Source organism: Schistosoma mansoni, chromosome 4, assembly GCF_000237925.1.
Source record: "Schistosoma mansoni strain Puerto Rico chromosome 4, complete genome".
Taxonomy (NCBI): domain Eukaryota; kingdom Metazoa; phylum Platyhelminthes; class Trematoda; order Strigeidida; family Schistosomatidae; genus Schistosoma; species Schistosoma mansoni.
In genome coordinates, this window is record NC_031498.1 from 16701307 (window position 1) to 16720911 (window position 19605).

General features: G+C 35.3%; 1 protein-coding gene across 1 annotated transcript in view; it reads left to right on the top strand.

Annotated features, from left to right (window-relative positions):
* The window catches only part of Smp_171740 (putative multidrug resistance protein 1 (ATP-binding cassette C1)), a gene marked incomplete at both ends in the record, with an annotated part of 84581 nt that overhangs the window by 10099 nt on the left and 54877 nt on the right, over positions 1-19605 (top strand). Inside the window, 6 exons of the mRNA XM_018796999.1 lie at positions 6794-6940; positions 7957-8336; positions 9958-10055; positions 12840-13156; positions 14944-15124; positions 16081-16335. Of these exons, the coding sequence (XP_018652084.1) occupies positions 6794-6940; positions 7957-8336; positions 9958-10055; positions 12840-13156; positions 14944-15124; positions 16081-16335 (1378 nt within the window). The remainder of the gene's footprint in view (positions 1-6793; positions 6941-7956; positions 8337-9957; positions 10056-12839; positions 13157-14943; positions 15125-16080; positions 16336-19605) is intronic.

Genomic DNA, 19605 nt, shown 5'->3' on the forward strand with positions numbered 1-19605 from the left:
ATGGAAAAACTAGAAGCACTGGACGGCCGTTTCATTCTGTTGTGGGATTCCTTCCAGGTTTTCCATGGTGATCTAGCTTCAATTGATTCATGATCTCAACTATATAAAAATTACTAAAATCTCCACAAAACCCCCTTCTGATATAAATGGGAATTATCTGTCAATCGAATAAATATTTTATTGAACCTATAGCTCTTCTCACCTCCATCTAATCAATTGAATATTCAACTTAATTTTATCCATAGATGATAATCATTGTAAAAATAGTCACATTAACAATACCATCTACATTACATGATCATTTATATATCTTTTAACAACCTGACTCATAGACTATATGAAAAAAAACTAAATTCAAAAAGAACGTTTTGCTTTTTATGCATTGAAATTGTGGCTAGTAGAGTAAACCAGTATGTAGGGTTCAACTTATTTGGAACTCGTTAGCTGTAAATACCTGCATCCATGTGTTGTTGTTCATATTGAGATCTTAACTCATTAATTATCACTTCAAACTCCAACGCACTATTCACTAAGCTACTGAGTCCAGTTAGCCACAAACTTATTAAACAGTATTAGTCTATTTTTAATAATGATCATATGCTCACTGGTGACTGGCTCCATGAGGTATTTCCCGGAGTTCTAGTGAGAAGCAGTGACCAGTGAAGTTCAACCAGGTCTGTTGTGAGATATCAACTCACTGAAGACATTGGTGAATGGTTGCTCAATTTCGTGGATTGGTTGAAGTTAGACATTAAATTATCATAAAATTTTACATCTGAATAGAATATAGTTCTTATTTTATAGTGACGTTGTGTATGTTATACTTAAAGAACAATATTATGTAGATATCTGTAAAACAAATATAAAGCTCTGGCTAAAAAACTCTTTAACTGTAGACTTGGGCATTTTATTCATTAACAACTGAGTCATTAAATTACCGTAGTCATTGGTTAGAAACAAGCAACTGAACTATTCTTTTAGTATGAAAGAACCATATCATACAGAAATAATAGTTTCTTAGTGGAGATTTCTTAGTTTTCCAGGTCAAATATAACTAGAAAATATAAAGAATACTCATTATTGAGGGGTTTTCATTTATGAAACATACGCAAAACAGTGTTACATAGTTTTTGCATTAAGAAAACATAATTGATTCATAGTACTAACTTGATGTATTAAATAAATTCAAATGAAATGAAGTGAATTTAAACTTATCACCTAGTAGTTAAGACTTATTTCAAGTGTTATAGATATACAAAATGTAAACAATACATTATTATGGCAGGATTGGGGTTCGAACATGAGACAATGATTTCAAGGTTAATATATGTCAACTTTAGATCACTAATTCCGTAATTAAGATTTCAAATATCAGTTAATTCATAAAATGCATATGACATCATTCATTGATACTCGGTCAGTCAGTCACAACGTAGAACTTCGTACATACGTACATTAGTTCTAGTTGCCATACCAAATAAGCACATAAATGTAGCTGTCAATTCAAATCTCATAGAGGTAGAAGTAGTAAGAGTATAAGCAGTAATCGGAAAGATTAGGGTTTGAAGATGTTATTGAAAGAGTATAATCCAGTGAAATAAATTTGGAAAGAGAAAAACGATAGAGGCATGAAGAATTCAGAAGATTATAATTTGTCAGAACATAAAGAGTGGATGCACCTACGCTATTACAAACGATTTTGAGCCATGTCATTCAAGGTCTCTAACCATCGATTGCTATCATCTCGCGGATCCCAACCAGGTAGTCTACACCTACCAGCATGGCTCAGTTCACTGGTCAGTAACTTCATGGATTTGTGCCACGTTTTGGTCTGGCCGCCCCTAACTTTCCTCCAATCTACTCTTACTCCATAAAACATTGTACATCGGGGCAGTCGGTGGTTGGTCATACATAACATGTGTCCCAGCCATCTCAACTGATGAAGTTTCACTACTTTATCAATCGATTTCCCATCCTTACCTAGTACCCATTTTCTAACGACTGCATTACTTACTTGGTGGTCCCACGAAGACATCTATGAATGAATACTAGCAGCCTACGAATATCCTCTACTCTTACCGGCCATGTTTCACTGCCATAAAGTAGGACGGAAAGAACTGCTGCGTAGTAAACCCGTCCTTTGGTTGCTAGACAGATATCTCGCCTACGTCATAAATGACACAAGTTGATGAAAGCTAGTTGGGCCTTTTGTATCCGTGCTAAGATTTCGTCATTGATACTAGTGAAAGGTTATATATTCTAATTGAAAAAAGAAAAAAACGAAATCATTAATCGTTAAGTTTATTTTAATAGAGAAGTTTTATACAGTTGAGATCATGAATCAATTGAAGCCAGACCACCACGGGAAACCTGGAAGCACTGAACGGTCGTTTCATTCTATGGTGGGACTCCTCAGCAGTGCGCATCCACGATTCGAACCCATGACCTACCAGTCTCGCGCCAGGGCACTTAACCGTTCGAATCTCGCGAGGCGGGATCGGGGATGCGCACTGCCACTGAGGAGTCCCCAGAATAGGACGAAATAGTCGTCCAGTGCTTTGAGGTTTTCCATGGTTGTTCAGCTTCAATTGATTCATGATCTCAACTTTATAAAATTACTAAAATCTCCACAAAACCCCTTCTGTTAATAGAGAAATATTAATTTAAAAGCAATAATTATACGTTAATAATAACTAAGGGGAAAAGATCTGTAATAAATATTCATTATTACTTTCTTCTTCTTCTTCTCTTCTTTTTTTTCATCATTGACTCTCATGGAAGAAATTTTTTTTGTCAGGGTGTTCCATCTTGATTTCTTTTTTTTTTTGGAATTCGTCTATTTTTTTATTTTTTTTTCTTACACGAAATCTAAATATTAATTAAAATTGTAAAAAAATTAACTAATTAAATGATACTTTTTTTAAAAAAATAATTTAGGCAAAATCTCCTGAAACTGATTGTTCCTATTTGTCACGTATCACTTATTCATGGTTTACAAGGTAGGTCAATATAGTTTCTTTCTTTTGTGTGTGTGTGTGTTTTAGTTCATTATTATTGGGGATATTTTAAAATGATGATCCACTGTTTTTAGAAAAAAAACGTCTATACATCCTTTGCTTTTATTTATTTATTAATTTGAACATATAAATATTGGTACAAAGAAGCACCAGATATATTGTCATTTTATCTAATTGTGTGAGGGCTATGATACTGCCCGGGTACCCAAACCGAAGCAGGTGGTTTTCTACGGGGGGCCACACCAAGAACCTTTCGCCTAAAGACAGTGGAGCATCGTGAGGAGATGCAGTCCCATGGTAGCCGGTGACCAACGGTTGATTCATACACCATTTGTTCTCTCAGGATACTGGAGACCATGTGCACCATTGGTTTAGAATGAGGGTTTTCCAACTCCTCTAGATGGACTTTCCGTGTCCACCAACCCAGTTAAAGCGGCGGACATTCGCTATTCGTCTTCTGGATTTTGTAGAGCACACCCTCGTTACGAGAAAGCAGTGAGTAGAACTTTCTTGGCAGAGGTTGTATATGCGTGGCCGTGTGAGAGCATTGTTTTAATGATTGATGATTGTACTATATCATTTTAAGTCTAAAGATATCCTAGTCGTTACAACTCTTGGAAGTCTTAAATAAAGATAGTACAATGACCAAATATTTTATATTTCAATGGATCTGTAAATGCTGTCAGTTCGTGATTAGAACTTTTTAGCGAGAATAACTAAAGTAGGCTAGTGAATACATTGTATAAATGATTCAATGTTATTGGCAATGTTTAGTGAAATTAACTGGTACAATACCAGTGGTCTAATCAATCAAAAAGGTTTGTAGTACTTAGTGAGAACCAAACTTATAATTGTCCAATAATAAAAAACGAACTAACTACAACATTATATATTATGAGGTGGTTTGGAAGGTTTGTAGCTAAGATGTATAATTCTAGTGAATTTGTATTCTCTGAATTAGTGGGTTTAATTCTGAAGCTTTCATTGTCTACCTATATAATGACGTAACCATAAATATCACATGGAATTGGTGCTGATGTTTCTGTTTCGAGAGTGAGAAAACAACTTCATGAATAAACTACACTCAGTTTAGACAATTCAAATTCACCGAAAATGATTTACCATTGGAATCATTTTCAACTAGGTTGTCTCACTGTTGTACAGAATATGGTAATAACTCAAATAATTAATGCATTCTTAATTGAAATAAGTTCTGAAAACAAGAGTCCCATCAATCAATTCGTTTTAATAATGAATGGCGAAGAGAGATTTTTTAGGGAAAAGAATTGCACTTCTTCATAAAAAGTTGTATTTCATATGCTTCATTTTTAATTCTTTTTCATTTCGTGAAACCACAGCTCTAGCGAAACTGCAATTCCCTTTAGTACAACTACAGTTGGATGCATAAAATATTAATGATTTTGTGTTAAGTATTGAGGGTTACATTTTTTCGTCTGTGAACTATAAAAAGATAAAGTAGAAAATGGACTTTAGTGGAAAGACGTTTGTCCATGAAAATGTTTTAATTTTTTGTTTCAGGGATCATTGTTAATACATTAGTAATACGAATTATTATTGGGAAGTTTACTTATAAAATATAAATTCGTATATACTTGTCTTTAAGCGACATAATCTGTGTAACAACCATAGATCAGTCAGTCAGTCACAACGTAGAACTTCGTACATTTATTATTATTTATTTAAACACATAAACATAGGTACAAGGAAGCACCAGATATATATGCGCCATACAAATCTCATTCGATTTGCTTGAGGGCTGTGATACTGCCCAGGTGCCCAAACTGAAGCAGGTGGTTTTCTTAGGGGCCACACCCGGAGCCTTTGACCGAAAGATCTGATCCACAAGGCAGTGGAGCATCGTGAGGAGATGCAGTCCCATGGTAGCCGGTGACCGACGATTGATTTATACACCATTTGTTCCCTCAAGATACTGGAGCCCATGTGCACCATTGGTTTGTAATCAGGGTCTTCCAAATCCCCTAGGTGGACTCGCCTTGTCCACCAACCCGGTTAAAGCGCCGGACATTCGTTTTTCATCCTCTCAATTTCGTAAACAGCAGTAATGCCACGAGAAGGCAGTGTGTAGGACTTCCCTGACAGAAGCTATATATTCGCTGGTCATGTGAGAGCATTTGGAGAGGGAGAGTGGACTCTCCCCACTCTCGGCCGTACCAGGGCATTTGGGGGCTCGTACGTATGTTTTTCAGTTCAAGTTGCCATACCACATTAGCACAGAGATGCAGTTGTCGATTCAAATCCCATAGTGGTAGAAGAAGTAAGAGTATAAGCAGTAATTGGAAATATTAGGGTTTGAAGATATTATAAAGGTGCCAGAAACTAAAGTAGATTTCATATCATAATCAGTGAAATAAAATAGCAAATAATTAAGTATCTTTTATTAGAAGTACTATGGTTATTTTCATGATTTGTTCATCAACACGATCGGATGCCAGCTCAGTGGTTTATCGGTTATGTGTTCTGGTGCAAGACTGGTAGGTCGTGGGTTCGAATCTCGCGAGGCGAGATCGTGGATGCGCTGTGTTGAGGAGTCCCACAATAGAACGAAACGGCCTTAAAGCAGTGCTTCTAGGTTTTCCGTGGCGGTCTAGCTTTAATTGACTCATGTTTTCAAATATGAAAATTTACTAAGTGTTTAGAAGGGTTTTTAGGGATAACGGATTGATGAGAATAAGATTGGTTTAATTTAAGTTCTTTAGAACAAAGTAATTCATTTCACTAAAAGTAGTTTCATAGTCAATTTAGGTAGCTATTAAGCCACCTGGATAGCAGTATACATGATTTAATTTGTCGTACTTAGTCAAATTTTGTATTACTGACTCAATTGTCGTTTTTTAATCTAGGATAGTTGTTTTCATTGAATCAGGGATTTTTTCAGTTCTACTTCTTAAACGGACTTTAGTTTGATAACTCCTAAAGATCAGGGATCATCGAATATCTGTTTTATTTTGTAGTATAGGACTAATCAACTACACATTAACAATATTATAAGGGGCCAAAATCAGGACCTTAACCTTCAAACTACTGTATTAGGTTCCCTAAGTTTACATTTCTACCGCAAATCAATTGTAGTTAAGTCCCGTTCTACGAGGAAACATCTGTCAAGTACTTCTTTGTTTTCAGTGCCTTTTTAAATCCCTGATGCTAAGCTGAAAATTTCTACAGTCTATACTAAGAACTTTGTAGTTCGTTGGATCAAAGCGGTTAGAATGTATTATGGTGAATGTTTATTATAACGACCACGAGTTCGGTCTCTCACTAGTTTATGAATGTATTATGCTAAATTTATTTATTTATTATTTATTTGAACACAAAAATATTGGTACAAAGGGGGCACCGAATACATATGCACCACATAAGTCAATTGATTTGTGTGAGAGCTATGATACTGCCTGGATACCTTGACTGAAGAAAGTAAAATAAAGTTACAGCAGGATCGCCACTAACTTCTATTATGAGCCATATCTGATAACGTCTCTAGCCGCTGTGTTGCACTCTCTGCAGGATCCCAACCAGGGAGTCTTGAAGGACAATATGTATAATAACTTGTTCTGTTGACATTGAGTTTGATTAGTTGTTGCTGTTGCCATTGATATTAACCGTGTTATTATCTAGATATTAACATGTTTATTTTTTAAAAATTCAAGTGACCAACTACTCATCTTCACAATTTATACAAATCATTTTCATCATTATCTCTTTTGATTTTTTTGTCTTTCATACTTTCTTCTTTCTAGTCTAATCATCAAAGGATTTCGTAAACCTGTTGAATTTAAAGATATATGGCGATTAGATTCACAACATTGTTCAGAGAATGTATCCAAGATATTCTTAAATAATTTGGATAAATATTTAATACCAAATAAATCAACTAATAATTATCTGTAAGTTAATTATTATTCCCTTTTTTTTGTATATCATAACTTACGCCTGTTACTCCCAATGGAGCATAGGTCACCGACCATCATTCTCCAATTAATTAATATTCGTTTAATTGCTACAGTATGTATCTTATTAATTGTATATGTCGGTTATCAGAGTTCTAATGAAAAGCCATAACCAATGGAGTTTAACAATGTTGAATATGGGATAGTTATCCATTGCAGCAGTGTAAGAAGGCCGCTTAATATCTCAACTTGATTGAAGTTGAATATATAAACCATTAGATGACGTCTCAACAGTTTAAACATTAAGCTCTCGCCGTGAAACTTGGAGGTCTAGTGAAACATTTATTTAATACACAGTATTGTTCGTTTGAATCTTCCCATTGATGCTTAGGACTGAAACTAGTCAGTCTCTTGTTGGCATATGTGCATACTATGCGTATTGCCTCGATATTAGCCTTAATTCACAGTTGAAGTCCTAAGCATCGATGGGAAGATTCAAACAAACAATACTAAATGAATTCAAACTTCACCCCATTGCACAAGCAAGTGGCTATCAGGACTCAGTACCTGAGTGAATAACGCGATTGCGTCTGAAGCGAAAGGTACTTGATTCGAGTCCCAGAGTGAACATCAACTCTGAGAGGCAGGTACATGCAGCTGACGAGTCCCAAATAGGACGAAACGCGCGTCGAAACTGGATTCCACTGTTAGCTACTATTCATCTTTGCTTATAACAACACTTTAATTACTAGTTATCTTTCAGGGGGGGGAGAATCACCTAATTTCGAGCAGGTTGACCATACTGAGTAAAATATAATGCTTATTCAAGTCCTTCATTTGTGTAGTGGTTGGATGAAATGTTCTAGCATTTTGATCATCTCGAATTTACTAGTTGGAATCAAGGTATTTTACCTTTCAATTACACTGTTATTCTATACTAATTCTGTTTACTTATCATTCTGTATTACGTTTCTTTTTCTTCAATATCTTTTTTTTTTCCATTTAAATAACAGTGAAAAACGTCGTGCTTCTATGGGTAATAGTACACATCATGTTAATAATGATTCATCAGATAGTGAATTTCGACGTAGATCAGCACAAAGTATTCTTGGATTTGGTATACCACAACATAATAAACATTTATATAAATCTGGATTAACCAATACTTATCCAGATGATATTAATATAAGAAGAGCTAGTGAAGGTATTGCTTTGTTGAATAATGATAAAACATCACCTCAACATAACAATAATGATACCATTACTACAGCTAATAATAATAAGAATATTCATTCCGAGACTAATTCAATAAATCTTAAACCTCATCAGAATGAATCAACTGATCTTCAAATGGATTCAACAAATCATGATTTACCATCCAATACTATTATAGGTAATTATCTTCAATACTGTTTAATGAGTGTGAGTGTGAGAGAGAAAAGGAAGAAGAAAGAATACATTGTATGTTATATCAAATGACAAAATGTACAAAATGTTTCATTTTTTATACAAATGTATCTATCATATTTTTTCTTGAAGGGGTTTTGTGGAGATTTCAGTATTTTTCATAGTTGAAATCATGAGTCAATTGAAGCTAGACCATCATGGGAAACCTGGAAGCACTACTTGAAGGCCGTCTCGTCCTATTATGGGACTCCTCAGCAGTACGCATCCACGATCCCGCACTCGCGAGATTCGAACCCAGGACCTATCAGTCTCGCGCCAGAGCGCCGAACCTCTAGACCACTGAGCTGGCCGGCATCTAATGGTGTCGATGTCTGACTTCAACCAATCGACGAAGTTTGAGGAACCATTCACCAATTGTCTTCAGTGAGTTGTTATCTCACAATAGACGTGGTTTAAACTCCGCTGGTCACTGCTTCTCACTAGAACTCCAAGACATATATCTTGAAGTCAGTCCTGGGTTCGAATCTCGCTCGCGAGGCGGGATCGTGGATGCGCACTACTGAGGAGTCCCATAATAGAATGAAACGGCCGTCTAGTGCTTCCAGGTTTTCCATGGTGGTCTAACTTCAATTGCCTCATGACTTCAACTACGAAAAATACTTTTTTCTGTTTTTTTGTTTCCAATTGTAAATAATAACACTTATGAGTTTAGTAAATAAGGGTTGGGTATATTGCTTGTTTACAATCTGTAATATATTCATGTTTCAGATTGATATCATCCTAAGAAACCAATGATAATAACTGTTTTATCTAACGTAACCTTTGACTTTCGTCGTTAGCCTGATAACTTAACATCATTCCTTTGGAATTCATAATAGACTCTTGTAGTTCTAGTGAAAAGTCCATTGATAATAATCAATGACGATCTTATATCCAAAAACTATTTGGATCTCAAACTCAGTAATGTGCTCCATGTGAGATCTGACCATCACTAGCAAAAATCCAAAGGTTCATATAAGTGAATATTTTTCCAATTAGAGCTAAAGTATGATCTAATCATCTTTGCATTTTTCATTAGTTCAGTATTATACATAGTTCATCTTTTAAATTAAATTCAATACATACAATCCTTTCAATTTCATATATTACACGTACCCTTTTTGTATAAATATAAGTCTACTTAAGTATTTTTCTGTTTGTTTACTATTATTATGTAATGTAGACCCTTTAATTTATAATAACTGCTAACCTATGTTTATGTTGTTGTTTAGAATAGATAATCCTTCATACATTAGATTAGACATTATTATTCTTAATATTTTCATAGTTGAAAGCGTGGGTCAATTGAAGCTAGACCACCAAGGAAAACCTGGAAGCACTACTTTAGGGCCGTTTCGTCCTATTGTGGGACTCCTCAGCAATGCGCATCCACGATCTCACCTCACGAGATTCGAACCTAGGACCTACCAGTCTCGCGCCAGAGCACTTAACAACTATGAAAATACTAAATCTCCACAAAACTCTTTCTGAGAATAAGTAGATTTTTGTTGAGGTCTTTTTGGTACATATATATACTATACTACTTATTCATTGTTATTTTTCATTAGGTTTTTCAAAAGATCAATCAACACGTCGGTCTGTACGTATACATGTTGATACTAAACCAGAATATATACCGGGATTATCAGAGATAAATACGGATTCTGTGAGTTATACCATCGATAAATAATAATGTAATCAATAGTTATTATGAAAGTTTTGCTGATAAAATTATGTGAATGACTTTTTTATCACTTTTCTGTTTGGTATTCTTGATTATAAATAAAGTAGATGTATCCATTAATAATGTCTAACACTACATGAACATTATGTAATCTCAGTCATTCTAGCACAAACGAGGCCCCCAAATGCCCTGGTACGGCCGAGAATGGGGAGAGTCCGGTCTCCCTCTTGAAATTCTCCCACATGGCCACGGGTATATAGCCTCTGACAGGGAAGTCCTAATCACTGCCTTCTCGTGGCACTACTGTTGTTTACGAAATTGAGAGGATGAAAAACGAATATCCGACACTATAACGGGGTTGGTGGACACGGCGATTCCACCTAGGGGAGTTGGAAAACCTTGATTCAAAACCAATGGTGCACATGGACTCCAGTATCCTGAGGGAACAAATGGCGTATACATGAATCATTGGTCACCGGCTACCATGAGACTGTATCTCCTCACGATGCTCCACTGCCTTCTGGATCAGACTGTTAGGTCAATGCTCGGGGTATGGCCCTCTAAGAAAACCACCTGCTTGAGTTTGGGCACCTGAGTAGTATCCCAGCCCTCATACAAATCGAATGAGATTTGTGCGGCGCATATATATCTAGTGCTCTCTTGTACCAATATCTATGTGTTTAATTAAAATAAATAATAATAGTACAAACGAAAGTATTTAAATATATGCTTTTCAATTAGTTAGCAACAGTTCATTTTTCGATCTATGAGTTAGGTGTTCGAACATCTAAGACAACTTGAACTGCCTGACTGACATATTTGACTGAGTAATATGAGTAGATAGTCAAGAACAATTCCTCTTTATTATAGAATCTTACATGTATGATACTTTTCAAGTTTCGATATCTTTGGACAGCAAACATGTATAGTTATTTTGTTCCGAAATCTTTAACTAAGGTAAGAGCTGCTCCCCATATAGATGTATTGATGACACCAAAAACAATGAATTCAGCTAATTACGAATAGGTTGAATTATGTTTACAATTCATTATATGTGAAAAATTATTATATTTGAAATAGTCTCAGAGATTGAATATAAATAATTCCAACGTTTCGTCCAGCTAACTTGTCTGGACTTCTTCAGGGATTTCCCTGAAGAATAATAATTTTTCACATATAGTGAATTCTCTATACTCGGCGCCCAATTATTGTCAAACTATTATGTTTACAATTTTTTGATAAGTGAAATAAAAGGTAGTGTATTGAAACAATGACAGATGGTTATGGTAAAAATCTTTCAGACCACTGTGAATTTAGTCGTACATATAAAGTGGAGAAAGTTTATGAGGACAAAGGATAGTTGGAATTACTAAAAATATATATAATTTGATCGGTGTGAGGTCATCAACTCGAGCATCGTTTTTGATAGTGATTAGCCAGAAAGGTATGTCCGTTTTTCCCTTGTATCTTGAATTAGACACTGTCTACCAGCTTGATGGATGGATTTCTTCCTAATACAAATGACTGTATCTTCATTACAAAAATGATGTTTTTAGAAGCTTTCGTTATCAAGTTACTAGCACTCACCTCTGAATTATTCTAAAATGCTAGTTAGCTGCTGTAGTAAAGATACCCATATTAGATGGTTATTCGTAATTCTGAAAGCACAAACTGCACTCTTTTTAACCACAACCAATTTAAACATTTTACAAGTTTAACTATTTTTTGGCATAAGTTTGTAATGTGAACTGTTGATAAGATCACTTTCCATCGACGCAATGTAGCTAGCAGTAAAATTCAGGACGTACTGTTCTTCCTATGTGAAACTCGTCAGTTGGTTGTGTTAAACTTTCGAAACAAAAGATACTGGGTTCGAAATTCACTGTGAATATCAACACAGATTTAGGTTTATCTTTTTTGATGAGTCTAAATTGGATGAAACGTATGTTGTGGATTCCACTACTAGCAACATTCTATCTATCTTTTAAATAAATACTTCATAGACATATACATTTCTTATTTAATATCACCAAGTGATCTTAGTCAAACAATCATTATCAGCCAGAAACTATTGAATAGGTGTTTCATCTTTATTTATTTATTTATTTCAACACATAAATATTGGTACAAGGGGGTACCAGAAATCTGTGCGCCACACAAAAGAATGTCATTTCGTTTAATTGTGTGAGGGCTATGATACTGCCCGGGTGCCCAAACTGAAACAGGTAGTTTTCTTAGGGGGACACAGCCTGAGCCTTTGACCTAAAGGTCTGATCCACAAGGCAGTGGAGCTTCGTAAGGAGACGCAATCCTATGGTAGCCTGTGATCAACGATTGGTTCATATGCCATTTGTTCCCTCATGATCTGGAGCCAATGTGCACCATTAGTTTGGAATCAGGGTTTTCCAACTCCCCTAGGTGGACTTTTTGTGTCCACCAACCAGGGTAAAGTGCCGAACATTCGCTTTTCGTTTTCTCAATTTCGTAAAGAACACCCTCGTTACGAGAAGGCAGTGAGTAGGACTTCCCTGACAGAGGCTATATACGTGTGACCATTTGAGGACATCTCGAGAGAGAGAGAACGGACTCTCCCCACTTTCGGCTGTACCACACCGTACAAGACATTTCAATATTCTCGATACTTCTAATGTTTCTTGACTTTCATGAATTGTAATATTAAAAAGATCTTTATAAACTCCTATAGTACTTATATTTTTAATCATTACCGACTATATATATATATTCTTAACATTTTTCTTTTTATAGTCAGAAGTCTTTCTGAAAGATCTCGACAGTAAATCCACTATCAATGAACATATAGACAATCATCTAATTCATAAAGTCAAAAGTGTCACCACAGATGATGAATTGAATAAATCTATTGAAATCAATGATATAACAACAACAACAACAATGGAATCTTCATCCAATTTATGTCATTGTTTCTCTATTATATGTATTCATCAAACAAAATTTAGTCTTTTATATGCATTATTAAAAACTTATGGTAAAACATTATTATGGTCAGCATTTTTAAAACTATTATATGATATTCTAGTATTTGTTAATCCTTTATTATTAAAGTAAGTTGGGATTTTCTTTTTTTTTGTTTTAATTATTGAATACAATTCAGATATATTTGGTTAGAAAAGTAGTTTTGTCCTCGTACGGTCGAGAGTGTGGGGAAAGTCCGTTCTCTCTCTCACTCTTCCTCAAAATGCTCTCATATGACCATGCGTATATACAGCCTCTGCCAGAGAAGTCCTACTCACTGCCTTCTCGTGGCGGGGGGGTGTTCACGAAATTGAGAGGACGAAAAGCAAGTTTGTGGACACGGCGAGTCCACCTAGGGGAGTTGGAAAACCCTCATTCCAAAACAATGGTGCACATGGGCTGACTTCAGTATCCTGAGGGAATCAATCGTTGGTCACCGCATACCATGGGACAGCATCTCCTTACGATGCTCCACTGCCTTGTGGATCAGATCTTCATATCAAAAGCTCCGGGTGTGCCCCCCTAAGAAAACCACCTGTTTCGGTTTGGGCATTTGGGCAGTATCACAGACCACACATAAATCATTTGACTTGTGTGGTGCATATGTATTTGGTACCCTTTTGTACCAATACTTATGTGTTCAAATAAAAAAATAAAATATTTGTCAGATTATATGAAAAGAATACCGAAAATAAACATGAATAAAAATAATCGGTTAAGTGCTTTGGCGCGAGACTGGTAGGTTCTGGGTTCGAATCTCGCGAGTGTGGGATCGTGGATGCGCACTGTTGAGGGTTCCCACAATAGGTCGAGACGGCCGTCCAGTGCTTCCAGGTTTTCCCTGGTGGTCTAGCTTCAATTGACTCATGATTTCAACTATATATAAAAATAATTTACTTATAGAAAATAATTATGATAACAAGAATAGTGTTAAGACCTAGATATGATGGGTCTCATTTCATGGATTATCAATATGTAAGTGTTGGAATAAATCCTGGTATATTAAAACTAATTCTGTTTACAATCTTATAATCATTATGAGAGTTTTAATTGATTGATCGTAACTATTTTAACATTCAAAGATTAGATTTATATAACACCTTTCCCATTCAATCTTTAATATTTATTGCTGAATATATCTTGAATGTGAACATTGGCTATTGTCAATGTTATGTTAAGTGATAGTCTTCATACTATCAAAGGTCCATTTAGCAGTCCTCTATGTAAATTCGATTTCTAATAAGAACTGTTACTCGATAACTGAAGTTCTAGTTGATAAGAAAAGTGGTAGGCTAGAGAGGAATTACAGATAGTATCATTCCACTATATGATAACACACAGTTTTCTACGATCATATTGAATCAGTTGATGATTAGTGTTGGTAACTAGATGTTATTTGTGCTATCCATATGCACCATACTTCTCTAATACTGATGGAAACTTGTGTTTGGCTTCATTCTTTATTAGTTATCAACAGGATGACTGTTTTAGATTCATTAAACTTTCTAGACATGGTAGTAGTTCAAGCTGGTTAAACTACTTTGTCTTTCACTCTCTCTCTCTCAATAACTTCAATGCTTCCGTGCTACATGGAACTTGACAGTAAAATATATCGGAAGCCTTTGAGAGTTATGTAGCCATTTTAAACCATTGAGTGACTATGTCTTTAAGTTTTGAAACTGGGTGATGTTTTTGGTTTGTCACACTCACAAGTGACAACTAGCACGAAAGTTAAACCATCATCGTCCTACTACTGATAGCCAATCAACCTGCCTACCATCCAAAATATAGTTACTGATGTGCTTTTTTTTCATCCTATTTGTTTTGCCTTCCTCCAGACTGTTATTTTAATTTTTTTGTTTAAAATGTTTTACAGGTTATTATTGAATTTTCTACAAAATATTCAATCAGAACCAATATGGCATGGTTATTTATATGCTATAGCAATATTTATTGATACAACTGTACAATCATTAATATTACAAAGTTACTTTCATATTGTATTTAAACTTGGTATGAATATTAAGACAGCGATTACTGCAGCTGTATACAGGAAAGTAAGTTAACATTCATTGGCTATATGTTTGAGATTCTTCGTGTAACCCGGAATCGAATTCAGGGTTTCTATCCATAACGAAGTCAAATGTCTAATCACAGCCATGTCATGGACACTTACATTTTTCATATATACTGGTTTATTGCAAATTCATAAAATTTTCTAGGTTCGACCATTTATAGCGTCTTGAATGTATAGAGCTTAGAAGTTTCATACAATAGTGAAAAACTTTCCAGCACTTCCTAGTTTTCCATGTTTTTCTATCTATAGCTAATCCAGGTGGAAACATTCACATACCTGGGAAGCATCGTTGATAAACAAGGAGGATCGGATGCAGATGTAAAGGCAAGGATTGGCAAAGCAAGGGCAGCATTTCTACAATTGAAGAACATATGGAACTCAAAACAACTCTCAACTAACTTCAAAGTGAGAATCTTTAATACGAACTTCAAGACAGTCCTACTGTACGGAGCTGAAATGTGGAGAACTACTACATCCATCGTCAAGAAGGTACAAGTATTTATAAACAGTTGTTTGCGCAAAATACTCAACATTCACTGGCTGTATACTATCAGCAACAGTGTTTTATGGGAGAGAACAAACCAGCTTCCAGCTGAAGAGGAAATTAGGAAAAGACGTTGGAAGTGGATCGGACATACAATAAGGAAATCACCAAACTGTATCACGAGGCAATCCCTAACTTGGAATCGTGAAGGGAAGTGGAAAAGAGGAAAGCCAAAGAACACATTACACCGGGAGATTGAAGCGGATATGAAAAGGGTGTATGTTAACTGGAAATAACTGTAAAGGAGTGCCCATGACAGGGTTGGGTGTATAATACTAGTGGGTGGCCTATGCTCCTCCACAAGGGGTAACAGGCGTAAGTAAGTAAGTAAATGGCTAATCCAGAGTGTAGGAGAAATTCCATTCTGAAAATTATTTCTTATTCGATTTTAGAGTCTACGATTAAGTAATAAAGCTCGGTATCAATCAACTACTGGACAAATCATGAATTTAATGTCATCTGATGCACAACAATTTGTTCAATTAATGCCATTTATAAACATTCTATGGTCGGGACCATTTCAAATAACCATTGCTATGATATTGTTATGGAGAGAATTAGGGCCTTCTGTATTGGCTGGTGTTGGTGTTCTACTATTACTTTTACCAGTCAATGTTTTAATAGCACGTCGATCAAAAGTTTTCCAAGTAAGTTGATTTAATGTAACTCATTTAATATTAAAGTAATAACATATTTCAAACCAGCTCTTTTATTTAATACATGGCTATTGGTTGATCCTATTGGATCCATTTTTGCTATTTTTTCTGTATTATATGGTGTTGTGGTGACTATAAAATTAGAATGCTTTACATCACAACCTGATTTTGGTTAGATAGCCGTTTGAAATCAGGAGACAAAGTAACCTTCAATCGAATATAGGACTCCTTAACACTCACAATTCCACATGAACTCGTGGATTGATTGAGGTTAGACATTAACACGTTTGAATGATGACTCAGTTGTCTAGAGTTTAAACTTTTGCGCTTAAGATCGAATGTCCTCAATTCACTTCCTGAGTGAGAGGTTGTTGATCCTCACTGCTGAAGAGTCCCAGGGCGAGACGGCCATTCAGTGTCTCTAGGTTCTCAATGGTAGTCGAGCTTCAATCAATTCATGATTTCAACCTTAAAAAAATATCCCTTTCGTTTGTGATTGCAACTCAATTGTCTGGTTTACTGTATCATACGATAATGAAAATAACGAATGTTCCTCTCCCTCTCTCTCTCTCTCTCTTAGTCAACCTGACCTCGATTCATATTTAATTACCATACAGAGATTGTACATATTTTAATGATTTGTCTGCCTAATGTCACCTCACATGTTTAGTGAATGAATGAATAAATGATCATGACAATAAATCATCATATTTGATCAATTGACCTTACTCTCTCTCAATATATTTTATTATTGTCAATGTACTATTAAACGTTAGTCCCACGTAGATAAAAAGGTCAATTGAAATACGCTTTCAAATATGTATTTTTTTTATACAAATTAAAAGTTCATAAATGAATTATGAATCTTTTCGATTCATTGAAATTTTTTTTAATATACAAAATATGAGTGAAACAGTGTTAATTCATAATCGTCATCACTAACTACTGCGGGATCATGGATGCTCACTGCTGAAGAGTCCCACAATAGGACGAAAAGATCGTCTAGTGTTTCCAGGTTTTCCATGGTAGTCTAACTTTAATTTGATTCATCATCTAAATTACTAAAATTATTATAATATCCACAAAACTCCTTCTGATATTAATATACTTTTGTTTGAGTCTTCCCATTGATGTTTAGGACTGCAATTGATCAGTCCATCTCTTATTGTCACATGTGCATACTGTGCTTATTGCCTCTATATAGCCTTAATTCACAAGCATTATAAGCAAAAATGGATAGTGTCTAGCAGTGGAATCCAGTTTGACGCGCTTTTCGTCCTATTTCAGACTCATCAGCTATCAGGACTCAGTAGTTGAGCGGATAACGCTATGACGTTTGAAGCGAACGGTACTGGGTTTGGGTCCTAGAGTGAACATAAACTCTGAGATGCTTCGACTTATTCTTCATCTTGCCACTTTATTGCGACAACTTGGGTCGAAATACATCTATATTAAGCTCTTTGTTGTTTATGATTAATTGGATAATTTTATACTGACCATTTTTGTATCCATTCACTGTAATTAGACCGTAGAAATACTGAAAACAAGGAAAATTGTGTAGCCGTTTTCTTCCTAGTTTACGATTACTACTCAAGAATATGCACTCACAAGCCTACCACGAATTAAAACCCGAATTTGTGAGTCTTAATGGTGGTGAGAATCAAACTGTAATAATCAAGTGATCCTTACTATTAAGTTCAGTCAATTTGCGATGTACTGCTTTAGTTATTCAATGCTGTTGGTAATATTTCGTCTTATTTCGACCCTAACAAACTCAACCCATCATGAATATATCTTGAATTTAATTATTAGAGTACGCACCTTTTATAGGTTATTTTCGTCACTGATTGATCTCGTCAAGGGAGCATTGAAAACCAGGAAGCACTGGACAACTGTTTCGTCTGAGTATAGGACCCCTTGGCAGTACTCTCGTTTGATACCGCCTTCGATCGGACCCGTGGATTTTAGGTCACTCTGCAAACGCTTGATCATTAGAGCCAATGGGTCGGCGCCCAGTTTTACAATTACAACTTCAATCGATTAGCGATAATGATCAACAGCCATCAAGTTTTATTTGTTACTACTGTTTCACTCCCGACATCCTGAATACCACTCGTCATGAATTTTAAGTTGGTCTTCGGGAAAGTCTTGAAGTGTGGTGACTATAGTAGTTAAGTGGAAGGGATTTTTAGGATATTAGTTCAATTTACAGGCTGTATCTGTCAAACGTGGTGTAGGTGCACACTGAGGAAGCGTCTCATCCTAGAATTCAACAGCTGTTCAATGACAATTGATTTGCAGTGGTACCTCAACAGAAACCAATCTGTGATGAATACAGCTTACAAATAAAATCAGTTTCCACATCGGCCCTTCAACTAAAATGAATATATTTGTTGTTTAGTTGGTTGGTTAGGAGAGATAAGTTTAATACGATTTGTTATCAGCTTGTCTTTCTCATAAAACAAAGGTTATTACATCATTTGCAATCATGAAATCTCTTCGTTTACTTAATACTAGATATAATTTATTGACTAGATATATTGATAATTAGACAGGATTTATTTCGTTCGGTAAGCATAATTACGTCATTATGCAATATCTGTATCTTTTATCAATAAGAGAGCTATTTCTACTCATCATGCTTGGGTGAGATTTACATTAAATATGAAGGAAATTAAAAGTTTATAACCGTGATCAAGTTTCAACTGAACTTCAATAGTTAAATATATATTACAAAGATCTATTTAGGAAATCATCAGAAATACATATGGTTCCTTGAGCCCATCAGCATCATAGTAACATTGTTGGACAAACTAGGAAGGATTTTCATAGTTGAAACCATGAGTCAATTGAAGCTAGACCTGAAAGCACTGCTTTAAGGCCGTTCCGTCCTATTATGGGACTCCTCAGGATGTGAAATTTGATATCCTTCTTCGTTACTGGTTAAATATCAGATGGTGGTACCATTGAAAACGAAGTAGCGATGGACAACTATTACTCAGAATAAAGCTTATCATCCTCACCTTTTAATCTTATTCAGTTGTAATCCATGAGGTTGCATTTGCAGATTATATAAATTGGTGATATACCATGGTATCATCCATTGTTAGTTTTTAAAATTAGACATCAGTCATAAATTTTCATTGTAACGTTTCTCATGTCTCGAGGTCAGTCACTGGTAAGCAAACAATAATTGTTACATTACAAAGTCTTTGCATAGGTCATTGTACCAAAGTATAAATAATTAATTACCGAAAATTT